The 14,634-nt window shown below is 37.7% G+C and overlaps 1 protein-coding gene, 1 non-coding gene and 1 pseudogene across 2 annotated transcripts; all 3 read left to right on the forward strand.

Annotated features, from left to right (window-relative positions):
• The first annotated feature begins 862 nt into the window (after positions 1–862).
• Positions 863–4,504, forward strand: LOC110626466. Its single transcript, XM_021772385.2, has 4 exons — positions 863–1,238; positions 1,481–1,636; positions 2,936–3,007; positions 3,468–4,504. Exons 1-4 carry the CDS (start codon positions 1,083–1,085, stop codon positions 4,134–4,136), a joined length of 1,053 nt encoding a protein of 350 aa, XP_021628077.1. The 5' UTR covers positions 863–1,082; the 3' UTR covers positions 4,137–4,504.
• LOC110626475 lies at positions 3,014–10,964 on the forward strand (annotated as a pseudogene).
• LOC110626486 lies at positions 4,652–7,493 on the forward strand. The gene is made up of 2 exons (XR_006350198.1): positions 4,652–6,001; positions 6,460–7,493. It is a non-coding gene; the product is annotated as an uncharacterized LOC110626486 (transcript).
• Positions 10,965–14,634: the final 3,670 nt, after the last annotated feature.

Raw genomic sequence — 14,634 nt, forward strand, 5'->3', positions numbered from 1 at the left:
AGATAAAGAATTAAAAAAAGGGTCCAGCTGCTGGACCTTCAGGTGAGACAGACTACAATTGTTAAAAATAAACATATATTAATTTTATTAAGTACAATAAAAATTTCTAAAATTATTTTCATTCATTATTTAATGTCAAATATTTTTTATATTTTAATTTTATAACTTAATAAAAATAATTTAATTTATCATAAAAATCGTATTGTATTTTTATTAATAAAATTAGATAAGTATTGATTATTAAAATGATTTTTAGTTTATTACTTTTTAAATGTTTTAATTTTAAAAAAAAATTAGAAAATTAAAAAAATATAAAGGGAAGAATCGTGGATAATAGTCACGTGCAGCTCTACACGATTGAAAAGTTGCATCCCATTTGAAAATCGCGTCTCGTGTTAAAAAAAAAAAATAGACACAATTTACATTTGTATCAATTAAATTTTAAAATAAGTAAAAAATAAAAAATTTAACCCATCAAATTAATTTAATTTAATTTCTGTTGAAAATTAATTTAATTTAGTTATATATTTGTTTTATAATAAAATAAATGATATGTTATACTAATTAATAATTATATATTTTTTCAATAATAAAATAAATTATGTGATATATATAATTTTTAGAGTTTTATAAATACTTAACACGAATTAATTACCAACTATAACAATTATGGATATTATATTGTGTGTGAATTTTCCTTTTTCAAAACAAATCCTTAGAGAAGAAGATATTTTCTTTATAATAAATACACTAATTAAGTAACGAAATCCAATTTACCAAATCCCACGAATTGCACGTTTCCAAACGCCAATCCGTCCGGGAAATGAATTAACAACCACATTTCAGAATTCACATTGCCTATCCCACAGGCTATAAGGAATCTATTTCCAAGTGGCTCGTCAGTCGTCTCCCCTCCAATATTACCTCCTCCCAACTGCCAAACACGCCCTACTCTCTCTCTCTTTCTCTCTCCGTTGATTAGGGTTTGCGCAATTTTTTTCCTCCCAACAATTCTCCAATCCAAGAGAGAACAAATTCAGAGTTCCTGTGATGTAACTAATTACGGTTTCTAATCGTTTCCAATGTTGAGCTCTTCTTGCTCTCAATCTCTATTACGGCGTGGCCCAACTCTCCCCCCATCCGTTTCCAGACTCAGGGTTATTAACAGACCCGGGAATTCTCCCCTTTTGACTAGGAACGCTCAGATCTTCGATTCCCATTCAAAGTTCTCCAAAAATGTAAATATCGCTTCAATTTGCTGTTTATCAATTTTTTTTTAATCAATCTTGAGGCTGTTGATACACATGATTAGCTTTTTGTGTGGTGGGGTTAGTGGTTGGGATAAGCAATTATCAAAAGCCTGATGCTTCAGTATATTTAGGATGATTGTTGATTTGTTTGATTGTATGTGTCATTGTCGTAGTTAAAGGAGTAATTAGTTTACCATTTGGCTTTTAATTGCTTGGTGGGTTATTTGCAGAAATGGAAAATTTCATGTTTTAGACATGAGGACTTTTCTCCTGTAAATCCCAAGTCTGATGGTGTTGAACACTGCCTGCCTGAGAAGCTGGTGAAGAAGCCCGAACTCGAAAATCCCACTGATGTTAAAAAGAATTGGATATCAAGTCTTCGAGAGGTATTTTTCTCCATTTGATTTGATTTGGAAATTTTCATAAAGTTAATTACTGGAATTCCGATTTTATGTTGGTGCTTGTTCTAGGTCCTGAATTCTGAGCACAAGTTGAGTGAAGATATATTCTGTGGAGAGAATAAACTTTTGAATGATGTTAGGTTTAGCGTCTTGGGTGCCTTATCCTGTTATGAAGCTTTACCTTGAGGCATTATAGGGTGAAACTTTAAACTTAACATGGTTTAAGATCAAAGAAGATCGCAAGTTCCCTCTTAGGACTTGCAAAGTGATATGTACCTAATTTTGGGGTGTTCCAGAGAGTTTGTGATTCATAAGACTGTTTTATGTCCTGTGGAATTCAGATGCACTGTTCCTGCTTGTTACTAGTGTTACCTTTCAGCATGTTGCTAGGAATTATTGGTTTTTACACTGTGATGGTTAAGTAGATTCAAACTTGTTGATTAATAGTTGACTTTGCTGATTGTGTTGATGACCTTTGTGCCACATGATCTTTTGTTTTATAAATTTTCCTTGTTGAGTTGGCATCTGCATTGAAGGTGGCTTTGAAGCCATCATAGTTTTAGCTTGTCTTTAATATTTGTGAATGAATTTCTCATTTTGTTAACTGGACTTGCATGCTGAACTTGAAGACAAATATGTAGAATGGACCATTGGGATGTTATCCAAACATTTCAATTTTGGACCAATTATCTAAATCTTTCTTTTTTGAAGAAATTTTAGCCAAAATTGAATATTAATTTGGTTGACAGCATCACACTTGGGACTTGTTTATGAATGCTTAACAAAACACCTTTGGATCTTATTTCACAAAGTGCTCATGAGAAAAATCAATTTTTCCCCTGAATTAAATTTCAATTTTGGCTTAGATTTCTTTGGAATTGAATGATTTGGATGATGGGTGCAAAATTGAAACATTTGGATAAAATTAACAAATTGGTGCAAGCATTTGAACTTTTTGGTCCAAAAGGCCTTGAGACGATTAGTTGACCTGAATTATTTAGGGAGGAGATTTAGCTTCAATGAAGGACTACATTTTGAATGGACATCTGTTCCATCATCAATGCTTCAATTCTCCATGACATCAATGGAAAAGTAAAGCATTCTAATCTCCATAACATCTGTTTCCAATGTCAGCAGAAAACATTTTGTGTTTCACCTCATTTCTGATGACAGAAACATAATAGTAATTATAAGAGAATGGTTTGGGCTATTGCCCAATGGTAGTTATACATATATTTTCTTAGTAATTTGGACATCTCATTAGTTAGTTTTTTTATGTTTCAGGCTGCAGATTTTGTGTATAGGGCAATTGGGAGCAGATGGACTGTGCCCTGGACAGCAGAGACCATATTGCAGGTGAGACTTTTCCTTGTGGTTGCTACATTCCTGGACATCTAGGGAATAAGAACTATATAATAAGCTTTTATAGCCGTTACTTACAAGGATGAGGTGAAAAGGTAGTCATTTTTTAAGAAACTATTAGAAGTTACACCAGAGCATGAGAATGGTTATTGCTGCAGAACTTGTCTTGGTATCTATTACTGATATATGTATTCTCTGCGGATATCTTTCTTTCAGATTATTATTATTCTTTTGGCTTTATAGATAGTTTTCAATTGATCATGCAATCTTAACTAAAATTCTTTTTGATGGAATTGAAATGACTTGGTGAAGTTACACAAATGAGTTTCTGTGGAAACCAAGATTTCCTCTTTCTTGTAGGCTAGTGGATTTTAACATCTTGCTCTATAAATTAAACTATTGTATTTAATAATTGAATACAAGGCCAGCAACTGAACTTCATATTGTCATGCAGGTTATGCTTCTGTGGGTTGTCTCATTCTGGTTTATAGGATCTTGGGTGATTCCTTTTGCAGCCCACATGGCAGGTTTCAACAAGGAATCCCTGACATTTAGAGGACAAGCCTTGTTCAGCCTTGTGACTGATGTAACTGAAGGCCTTGCTGGAATTGCTATTCTCCATCGCTGTTTGTCTCGATTTTGTCCCCTTCCATCTGATTGGTTTAGGTTTAGCCTGAAAGGTAACTGGCTATTGGACGTTGCTCTTGGATGTTTCATGTTTCCCTTGGTCAACCGCCTCTCTCAGTTCAATCTTAGCTTATTGCCCATTCTACCTTCTACACCTGTTACTCTCTCCAGCGTTGAGCAGTCAATTGCAGCAAGAGATCCAGTGGCAATGACTTTGTATGCGATAGTAGTTTCAGTGTGTGCCCCTGTGTGGGAGGAGATTGTCTTTCGGGGTTTCCTCCTTCCTTCCTTAACAAGATACATGCCCGTGTGGTGTGCAATCCTGGTTAGCTCAGTTGCCTTTGCTCTAGCACATTTCAATGTACAGAGAATGCTTCCGCTTATTTTTCTGGGAGTGGTGATGGGTGTCATTTTTACAAGGTCGAGGAATTTAATGCCATCTATGCTTTTGCATAGCCTTTGGAATGGTTTTGTGTTCTTAGATTTAATGAGATGACTTGTTAGCCTTGCGCAGCACATACAACAGATCATGAATCAGCTGATCATCTCTCAAAAGTGTATATTTGTGGCTTTGAAGGATATTTTTTATCATAAGGCCTCTGAAGGCCTGCTCCATTGGCAACTTTGATTTACACTCATCCTCAGAATGCTTTGTAGGTCCAACAAACAGAGATAAAGTAGTATTGACAGAAATTAATAGGCCATTCTATAATTTCTTCATTTATGGAATTAGTCTAGTACATCTTTCATATGTGTAATTATACTAGAAACAAAGGGGTAAAGCTATCCCTTTGGCCTGCAGAGATCTTGCTTAACGTTGTAAAACTCTCAATCCAGTAAATTAGCACTCTTTTTTTCTTGTAATTTATTTGTCTCCTTTCTTTTTTTTTTGAGGTCAGAAGGCCAAGATGGGGAGAGGGGGAAGGGGAAGAGGAAGGATAATAAGAACTGGAGTTTTTTCCTGATCTGGCCATTTTATCACTATCCTCAATAGTTGGTTCGTTGCTTGTGTATCAAGAACAATATTATGTTGCAACTTGAATTTTTGTGCAGGACAATTACTGATTAAATAGTTATCACTGAGCACCGTAAAAAAATGTTATTAAAAAAGACCGATATTCGTTGGCTGTCCACGGTGGAAGCCAACACTATGTCCAGATTCAAGGGAAGGCTTTTTTATTTTTTTTCTTTATACATTTAGGTTTTTATGTCCAGTGAGAAAAATTGAACACTTTAACCCATCCAATGGTTGATAGCAAAGTCTATGCTAACGATTTGATCGATATGATAATCTCGATTATAGAATGGGATGTCATGGTGCAAAATTCCAACAAAATGTGAATTAAGATGCACTGTTCCTGCTTGTTACTAGTGTTACCTTTCAGCATGTTGCTAGGAATTATTGGTTTTTACACTGTAATGGTTATGTAAATTCAAACTTGTTGATTAATAGTTGACTTTGCTGATTGTGTTGATGACCTTTGTGCCACATGATCTTTTGTTTTATAAATTTTCCTTGTTAAGTTGGCATCTGCTTTGAAGGTGGCTTTGAAGCCATCATAGTTTTAGCTTGTCTTCAATATTTGTGAATGAATTCCTCATTTTGTTAACTGGACTTGCATGCTGAACTTGAAGACAAATATGTAGAATGGACCATTGGGATGTTATCCAAACATTTCTATTTTAGACCAATTATCTAAATCTTTCAGTTTTGAAGAAATTTTAGCCAAAATTGAATATTAATTTGATTGACAGCATCACACTTGGGACTTGTTTATGAATGCTTAACAAAACACCTTTGGATCTTATTTCACAAAGTGCTCATGAGAAAAATCAATTTTTCCCCTGAATTAAATTTCAATTTTGGCTTAGATTTCTTTGGAATTGAATGATTTGGATGATGGGTGGAAAATTGAAACTTTTGGATAAAATTAACAAAGTGGTGCAAGCATTTGAACTTTTTGGTCCAAAAGGCCTTGAGACGATTAGTTGACCTAAATTATTTAGGGAGGAGATTTAGCTTCAATGAAGGACTACATTTTGAATGGACATCTTTTCCATCATCAATGCTTCAATTCTCCATGACATCAATGGAAAAGTAAAGCATTCTAATCTTCATAATATCTATTTCCAATGTCAGCCGAAAACATTTTGTGTTTCACCTCATTTCTGATGGCAGAAACATAATAGTAATTATAAGAAAATGGTTTGGGTTATTGCCCAATGGTAGTTATACATATATTTTCTTAGTAATTTGGACATCTCATTAGTTAGTTTTTTATGTTTCAGGCTGCAGATTTTGTGTATAGGGCAATTGGGAGCAGATGGACTGTGCCCTAGACAGCAGAGACCATATTGCAGGTGAGACTTTTCCTTGTGGTTGCTACATTCCTGGACATCTAGGGAATAAGAACTATATAATAAGCTTTATAGCCGTTACTTACAAGGATGAGGTGAAAAGGTAGTCATTTTTTAAGAAACTATTAGAAGCTACACCAGAGCATGAGAATGGTTATTGCTGCAGAACTTGTCCTGGTATCTATTACTGATATATGTATTCTCGCGGATATCTTTCTTTCAGATTATTATTATTCTTTTGGCTTTATTGATAGTTTTCAATTGATCATGCAATCTTAACTAAAATTCTTTTTGATGGAATTGAAATGACTTGGTGAAGTTACACAAATGAGTTTCTGCGGAAACCAAGATTTCCTCTTTCTTGTAGGCTAGTGGATTTTAACATCTTGCTCTATAAATTAAACTATTGTATTTAATAATTGAATACAAGGCCAGCAACTGAACTTCATATTGTCATGCAGGTTATGCTTCTGTGGGTTGTTTCATTCTGGTTTATAGGATCTTGGGTGATTCCTTTTGCAGCCCACATGGCAGGTTTCAACAAGGAATCCCTGACATTTAGAGGACAAGCCTTGTTCAGCCTTGTGACTGATGTAACTGAAGGCCTTGCTGGAATTGCTATTCTTCATCGCTATTTGTCTAGATTTTGTCCCCTTCCATCTGATTGGTTTAGGTTTAGCCTGAAAGGTAACTGGCTATTGGACGTTGCTCTTGGATGTTTCATGTTTCCCTTGGTCAACCGCCTCTCTCAGTTCAATCTTAGCTTATTGCCCATTCCACCTTCTACACCTGTTACTCTCTCAAGCGTTGAGCAGTCAATTGCAGCAAGAGATCCAGTGGCTATGACTTTGTATGCGATAGTAGTTTCAGTGTGTGCCCCTGTGCGGGAGGAGATTGTCTTTCGGGGTTTCCTCATTCCTTCCTTAACAAGATACATGCCCGTGTGGTGTGCAATCCTGGTTAGCTCAGTTGCCTTTGCTCTAGCACATTTCAATGTACAGAGAATGCTTTCGCTTATTTTTCTGGGAGTGGTGATGGGTGTCATTTTTACAAGGTCGAGGAATTTAATGCCATCTATGCTTTTACATAGCTTTTGGAATGGTTTTGTGTTCATAGATTTAATGAGATGACTTGTTAGCCTTGCGCAGCACATACAACAGATCATGAATTAGCTGATCATCTCTCAAAAATGTATATTCGTGGCTTTGAAGGATATTTTTGATCATAAGGCCTCTGAAGGCCTGCTCCATTGGCAACGTTGATTTACACTCATCCTCAAAATGTTTTGTAGGTCCAACAAACAGAGATAAAGTAGTATTGACAGAAATTGATAGGCCATTCTATAATTTCTTCATTTATGGAATTAGTCCAGTACATCTTTCATATGTGTAATTATACTAGAAACAAAGGGGTAAAGCTATCCCTTTGGCCCGTAGAGATCTTGCTTAACGTTGTAAAACTCTCAATCCAGTAAATTAGCACTCTTTTTTTCTTGTAATTTATTTGTCTCCTTTCTTTTTTTTTTTTGACGTCAGAAGGCCCAGATGGAGAGAGGGGGAAGGGGAAGAGGAAGGATGATAAGAATTGGAGTTTTTTCCTGATCTGGCCATTTTATCACTATTCTCAATAGTTGGTTCGTTGCTTGTGTATCAAGAACAAGCAATATTATGTTGCAACTTGAATTTTTGTGCAGGACAATTACTGATGAAATAGTTACCACTGAGCACCGTAAAAAAATGTTACTAAAGAAGACCGATATTCGTTGGTTGTCCTCGGTGGAAGCCAACACTATGTCCAGATTCAAGAGAAGGCTTTTTTATTTTTTTTTCTTTATACATTTAGGTTTTTTGGTCCAGTGAGAAAAATTGAACACTTTAACCCATCCAATGGTTGATAGCAAAGCCTATGCTAACGATTTGGTCGATATGATAATCTCGATTATAGAATGGGACGTCATGGTGCAAAATTCCAACAAAATGTGAATTCAGATGCACTGTTCTTGCTTGTTACTAGTGTTACCTTTCAGCATGTTGCTAGAAATTATTGGTTTTTACACTGTGATGGTTAAGTAAATTCAAACTTCTTGATTAATAGTTGACTTTGCTGATTGTGTTGATGACCTTTGTGCCACATGATCTTTTGTTTTATAAATTTTCCTTGTTCAGTTGGCATCTGCTTTGAAGGTGGCTTTGAAGCCATCATAGTTTTAGCTTGTGTTCAATATTTGTGAATGAATTCCTCATTTTGTTAACTGGACTTGCATGCGGAACGTGAAGACAAATATGTTGAATGGACCATTAGGATGTTATCCAAACATTTCAATTTTGGACCAATTATCTAAGTCTTTCTGTTTTGAAGAAATTTTAGCCAAAATTAAATATTAATTTGATTGACAGCATCACACTTGGGACTTGTTTATGAATGCTTAACAAAACACCTTTGGATCTTCTTTCACAAAGTGCTCATGAGAAAAATCAATTTTTCCCCTGAATTAAATTTCAATTTTGGCTTAGATTTCTTTGGAATTGAATGATTTGGATGATGGGTGCAAAATTGAAACATTTGGATAAAATTAACAAATTGGTGCAAGCATTTGAACTTTTTGGTCCAAAAGGCCTTGAGACGATTAGTTGACTTGAATTATTTAGGGAGGATCTTATTTCACAAAGTGCTCATGAGAAAAATCAATTTTTCCCCTGAATTAAATTTCAATTTTGGCTTAGATTTCTTTGGAATTGAATGATTTGGATGATGGGTGCAAAATTGAAACATTTGGATAAAATTAACAAATTGGTGCAAGCATTCGAACTTTTTGGTCCAAAAGACCTTGAGACGATTAGTTGACCTGAATTATTTAGGGAGGAGATTTAGCTTCAATGAAGGACTACATTTTGAATGGACATCTGTTCTATCATCAATGCTTCAATTCTCCATGACATCAATGGAAAAGTAAAGCATTCTAATATCCATAACATCTGTTTCCAATGTCAGCAGAAAACATTTTGTGTTTCACATCATTTCCGATGACAGAAACATAATAGTAATTATAAGAGAATGATTTGGGCTATTGCCCAATGGTAGTTATACATATATTTTCTTAGTAATTTGGACATCTCATTAGTTAGTTTTTTTATGTTTCAGGCTACAGATTTTGTGTATAGGGCAATTGGGAGCAGATAAACTGTGCCCTGGACAGCAGGGACCATATTTCAGGTGAGACTTTTCCTTGTGGTTGCTACATTTCTGGACATCTAGGGAATAAGAACTATATAATAAGCTTTTATAGCCATTACTTACAAGGATGAGGTGAAAAGGTAGTCATTTTTTAAGAAACTATTAGAAGCTACACCAGAGCATGAGAATGGTTATTGCTGCAGAACTTGTTCTGGTATCTATTACTGATATATGTATTCTCGCGGATATCTTTCTTTCAGATTATTATTATTCTTTTGGCTTTATTGATAGTTTTCAATTGATCATGCAATCTTAACTAAAATTCTTTTTGATGGAATTGAAATGACTTGGTGAAGTTACACAAATGAGTTTCTGTGGAAACCAAGATTTCCTCTTTCTTGTAGGCTAGTGGATTTTAACATCTTGCTCTATAAATTAAACTATTGTATTTAATAATTGAATACAAGGCCAGCAACTGAACTTCATATTGTCATGCAGGTTATGCTTCTGTGGGTTGTCTCATTCTGGTTTATAGGATCTTGGGTGATTCCTTTTGTAGCCCACATGGCAGGTTTTAACAAGGAATCCCTGACATTTAGAGGACAAGCCTTGTTCAGCCTTGTGACTGATGTAATTGAAGGCCTTGCTGGAATTGCTATTCTCCATCGTTGTTTGTCTCGATTTTGTCCCCTTCCATCTGATTGGATTAAGTTTAGCCTGAAAGGTAACTGGCTATTGGACGTTGCTCTTGGATGGTTATGCTTCTGTGGGTTGTCTCATTCTGGTTTATAGGATCTTGGGTGATTCCTTTTGCAGCCCACATGGCAGGTTTCAACAAGGAATCCCTGACATTTAGAGGACAAGCCTTGTTCAACCTTGTGACTGATGTAACTGAAGGCCTTGCTGGAATTGCTATTCTCCATCGTTGTTTGTCTCGATTTTGTCCCCTTCCATCTGATTGGTTTAGGTTTAGCCTGAAAGGTAACTGGCTATTGGACGTTGCTCTTGGATGTTTCATGTTTCCCTTGGTCAACCGCCTCTCTCAGTTCAATCTTAGCTTATTGCCCATTCTACCTTCTACACCCGTTACTCTCTCAAGCCTTGAGTAGTCAATTGCAGCAAGAGATCCAGTGGCAATGACTTTGTATGCGATAGTAGTTTCAGTGTGTGCCCCTGTGTGGGAGGAGATTGTCTTTCGGGGTTTCCTCCTTCCTTCCTTAACAAGATACATGCCCGTGTGGTGTGCAATCCTGGTTAGCTCAGTTGCCTTTGCTCTAGCATATTTCGATGTACAGAGAATGCTTCCGCTTATTTTTCTGGGAGTGGTGATGGGTGTCATTTTTACAAGGTCGAGGAATTTAATGTCATCTATGCTTTTGCATAGCCTTTGGAATGGTTTTGTATTCTTAGATTTAATGAGATGACTTGTTAGCCTTGCGCAACACATACAACAGATCATGAATCAGCTGATCATCTCTCAAAAGTGTATATTCGTGGCTTTGAAGAATATTTTTTATCATAAGGCCTCTGAAGGCCTGCTCCATTGGCAACGTTGATTTACCCTCATCCTCAGAATGCTTTGTAGGTCCAACAAACAGAGATAAAGTAGTATTGACAGAAATTGATAGGCCATTCTATAATTTCTTCATTTATGGAATTAGTCCAGTACATCTTTCATATGTGTAATTATACTAGAAACAAAGGGGTAAAGCTATCCCTTTGGCCCGCAGAGATCTTGCTTAACGTTGTAAAACTCTCAATCCAGTAAATTAGCACTCTTTTTTTCTTGTAATATATTTGTCTCCTTTCTTCTTTTTTGAGGTCAGAAGGCCAAGATGGGGAGAGGGGGGAAGGGGAAGAGGAAGGATAATAAGAACTGGCCATTGTATCACTACCCTCAATAGTTGGTTGGTTGCTTGTGTATCAAGAACAAGCAATATTATGTTGCAACTTGAATTTTTGTGCAGGACAAATATTAAATAAGCTAAATGACTGATGAAATAGTTACCACTGAGCACCGTAAAAAAAGGTTACTAAAGAAGACCGATATTCGTAGGCTGTCCTCGGTGGAAGCCAACGCTATGTCCAGATTCAAGAGAAGGCTTTTTTATTTTTTTTTCTTTATACATATAGTTTTTTCGGTCGATTGAGAAAAATTGAACACTTTAACCCATCCAATGGTTGATAGCAATGTCTATGCTAACGATTTGGTCGATATGATAATCTCGATTATAGAATGGGACGTCATGGTGCAAAATTCCAACAAAATGTGATTTTGATAGTAATGTTCTATTGACATTTTGTTAGTAGTTTTGATAGTTTTGTTCTGAGATTCAATAGAAGATTGGATTAGGATATGAGTGTGTAAACTTAGCCTAAATAGTTTAGACCTCTCTTCCTTTATTCTTTTTTCCCTTTTTCCCCTTTTTCCCCTAGTGACGTGTAATCATCACTTTGCTACAGTACAATATGTTGTTATCACGCAGGGACATATGGACAGATGTACTATGTCTTTCTCCATCATCAGGCGACCATTTAATTACCTCCGGTACCTGTATTGACATGATCCTGAATGTGTAGGGGTTTGTTGCCTCACTGACCCATTAAATAAGTTGAGCTAGATCCCTCTTTGTTGGGTTCGAGCCCTGCTCTGTCTGTCCTGCTGATGCGAAGCCTGGACCACACTTATATAGATGGATCGGCGCATTGGGCTTTCACAGGGCTGTAGCCTAGTCTTCTCTCATGGGCTCAGCTATAGCATGGGTATCCGAGCCCCAACTGTTATCTAGTGCCCCCTTTACCCACTCATTAATCATGGAATGATTAATGAGGGGTCTGTTGTCTCACTGACCCATCAAGTCAGTTGAGCTGGATCCCTCTCAGTTGGGTCTGAGCCCTGCTCTGTCTGTCCTGCTGGCGCGGAGCCTGGACCACGCTTACATGGATGGACCGGCGCGTTGGGCTTTCACAGGGCTGTAGCCTAGTCTTCCCTCATGGGCTCAGCTATAGCATGGGTATCCGAGCCCCAACTGTTATCCAGTGCCCCTTTACCCACTCATTAATCATTCCATGATTAATGAGAGGTAAATCCCGAAGCCCCAATTATTACTGGGCGACTCTAGGAGTGCTTTTGTCAAAACGTCTTCTCACCACCTTTACCCATTTCAAATTTATACTTATAATTTTGCTCTCTATTCTTCTTCTTGCGCTCTTCTACTAACTTGCTCTCCTTCTCCTCTGTAATCTCTGCTTTCTCGCTTCGAGGTACGTTTCACTCTTCTCATGACTTTCATTAGAATCCCTGATGTCGTGGGTTTAGTATCCTCTGTTTCCCCTTCTTCCCTCTTTAATTTCTCTCCAGCAAGTATGCTGATACCATTATCTATAGGATTAGGGCTCCCCTTCCTAATGAGAGGATTGTTCTTCCCAATCTACCTCCAGCGGGCTTAATAGATGCCCAACAAAGACGTAGCTTAGTTTTCTTTGTTAAGCAACGTGATTTCAGGCTGACATTCACTTTCACCCGTTTCTTCATTGAGGTCTTCTATCACTTCGGAGTGACCCCGCCGCATGTTGTTTCCCAACTCCATCCTCTTCATGTGCTGTTTCAAGTCTGTCTATTTGTGTTGGGGTTTGGCCCTCTCTGTCGCATTATTTTCCACCTTCTTTCGTCTCGTTAGATACAACCTTGGATTTTATTATTTTGGTCCTCAAGGAGGGTTGTCTATTTTCACCAAGTACAAAGACTCGATAAAGGGCTGGGCTGAGGCCTTTATGGTAGTCGAGCTGAAAGAGAGCTTAGGGATCAACAGGGATGTTGATCTCTCTTAGGGGGAAGTCCCTCAGGGCTTCAACGACTTCCCCAGGCTGACCCTGTTGGACTAAATTTGCCTTCTTCGACTGACCTTTGTATGGAAGAAGTATGACATCGAGAAGTGCATGTTCATGTCCAACCTCCGGGACTGCTAGGAAGCTGGTACTGCTAACTATTATTTTTCTATTTTTCTACCTTGTTGTGCTTTCTTTTGTTACTCTAAGTTCTAATATGAATTTACATCTCTTTTTTAGCTTCTACCGTTCCCATGAACAACATTAAGCTCCCGAAGAACTTCTCCCTATCCCGAGAGTGCATGAAGACCACGTTGGATGCCTTCAAGGCTGGCAAAATGGTGGCGGATGACTTGAGAGGTCTTTCAAGCCGTAGCCCCTACTGTAGCAAATCGAACTACTGCCCCTGCTCCAACTTTGGAGTTGGTACCTGCCGCAGGGGGTTCTCGATCTGTAGCTTCGAGGGCCTCCATCCCTGTTAAGGCGCCGACTCCAGCCAAATATCCAACAGCTCCTAAGTCGGCCTCCAAGGAGCTTATTGCCATCATCGAGTCTGCTAAGAGTGGTTCGAAAGAAGACACTAGGGTTGCCACTTTGTGTCACGGGCCTGCATTTTGACACTCATTTGGGACCGTGCGGCACTTAACTTGAACATCTTCAAGCCAAATTAGCCTTAAGAATCACCCGATACCCTGTGAAAATGAATATCATGATTAGTCAAGGTTATATAAGCGAACAATGAAGCCAACAGACAACATTCAATCTGAAGCCTCAAAGTAGGCACAAAAGATAAGAACTGAACATGAGAATTCATAAACAGGCTATTTATTTTATTCCAAGGGAAAAATAGTAATTATATATTATTATCGACACAATCGTTATAATAATTTTTACCTTATAGATAGGGGGAACGATCTATGAGAAGTGAAAGCACAACTCAGGATCTCCGTAGGCCTACGGTAGCCAACTGGACCCAGCCCTTGCTAGTGGCCGACTAGTCACTCCCCCTTAAAGAGTCTTAGGAACAACTTGGCTTGTGACAGGAGGAGACATCAATATATCTTAGATGATAGACCTTCTTAAATAAATAATCTAAAGGGAATTTCAGATATCTGACACGACCCTTAACTTACTAATATTTACACTAATTTATCCCAATATTATTTCCCAAAAACTCTACTGTTGAAAATTTATAGTTTTGGTCTCTGAGATTCTAGGACCCTAACACTTTGGATGTCCCACCTCTCCAAGCTATGAGGGCCATTATGATCGGAGGGGCAGCTAGCAAGCGAGCCTGGACCTCAGAGCCTGCTATTGAAGGTAGGGCTACCAAGCGAGCTCATGTTATGAGTGTAATACCCGGCTAGACTCCGGTATCGGAATCCCTACCGTCCGGTGGGACCTCAGATGTCGGAAACCTCTAGAAGGGTAAAACCATGATTTTATGAAATGTTTTCATTTTTTTAAGTAAGAATTAAATGAGTTTTTGCATGAAAAATCTTTGGAGGAAAACCCAGGTTCGGCCGCCGAACTTTGAGGTTCGGCCGCCGAACATGCATGCTTTCGGAGGGACTTTAGGCGCCCGAAAGTTTTGAGTGAGGGAAATGCAGGTTCGGCCGCCGAACTCCAAGTTC

Source organism: Manihot esculenta, chromosome 1 (genome assembly GCF_001659605.2).
Source record: "Manihot esculenta cultivar AM560-2 chromosome 1, M.esculenta_v8, whole genome shotgun sequence".
NCBI lineage: Eukaryota > Viridiplantae > Streptophyta > Magnoliopsida > Malpighiales > Euphorbiaceae > Manihot > Manihot esculenta.

What these genes read in the sequence shown, in the direction of transcription:
- LOC110626466 (XM_021772385.2), top strand. Translation starts at nt 1,083, where the DNA reads ATGTTGAGCTCTTCTTGCTCTCAATCTCTATTACGGCGTGGCCCAACT. An exon ending in ATTCAAAGTTCTCCAAAAAT is followed by an intron (nt 1,239 to 1,480) that starts GTAAATATCGCT and finishes GGTTATTTGCAG; the next exon opens with AAATGGAAAATTTCATGTTT. An exon ending in CAGCAGAGACCATATTGCAG is followed by an intron (nt 3,008 to 3,467) that starts GTGAGACTTTTC and finishes ATTGTCATGCAG; the next exon opens with GTTATGCTTCTGTGGGTTGT.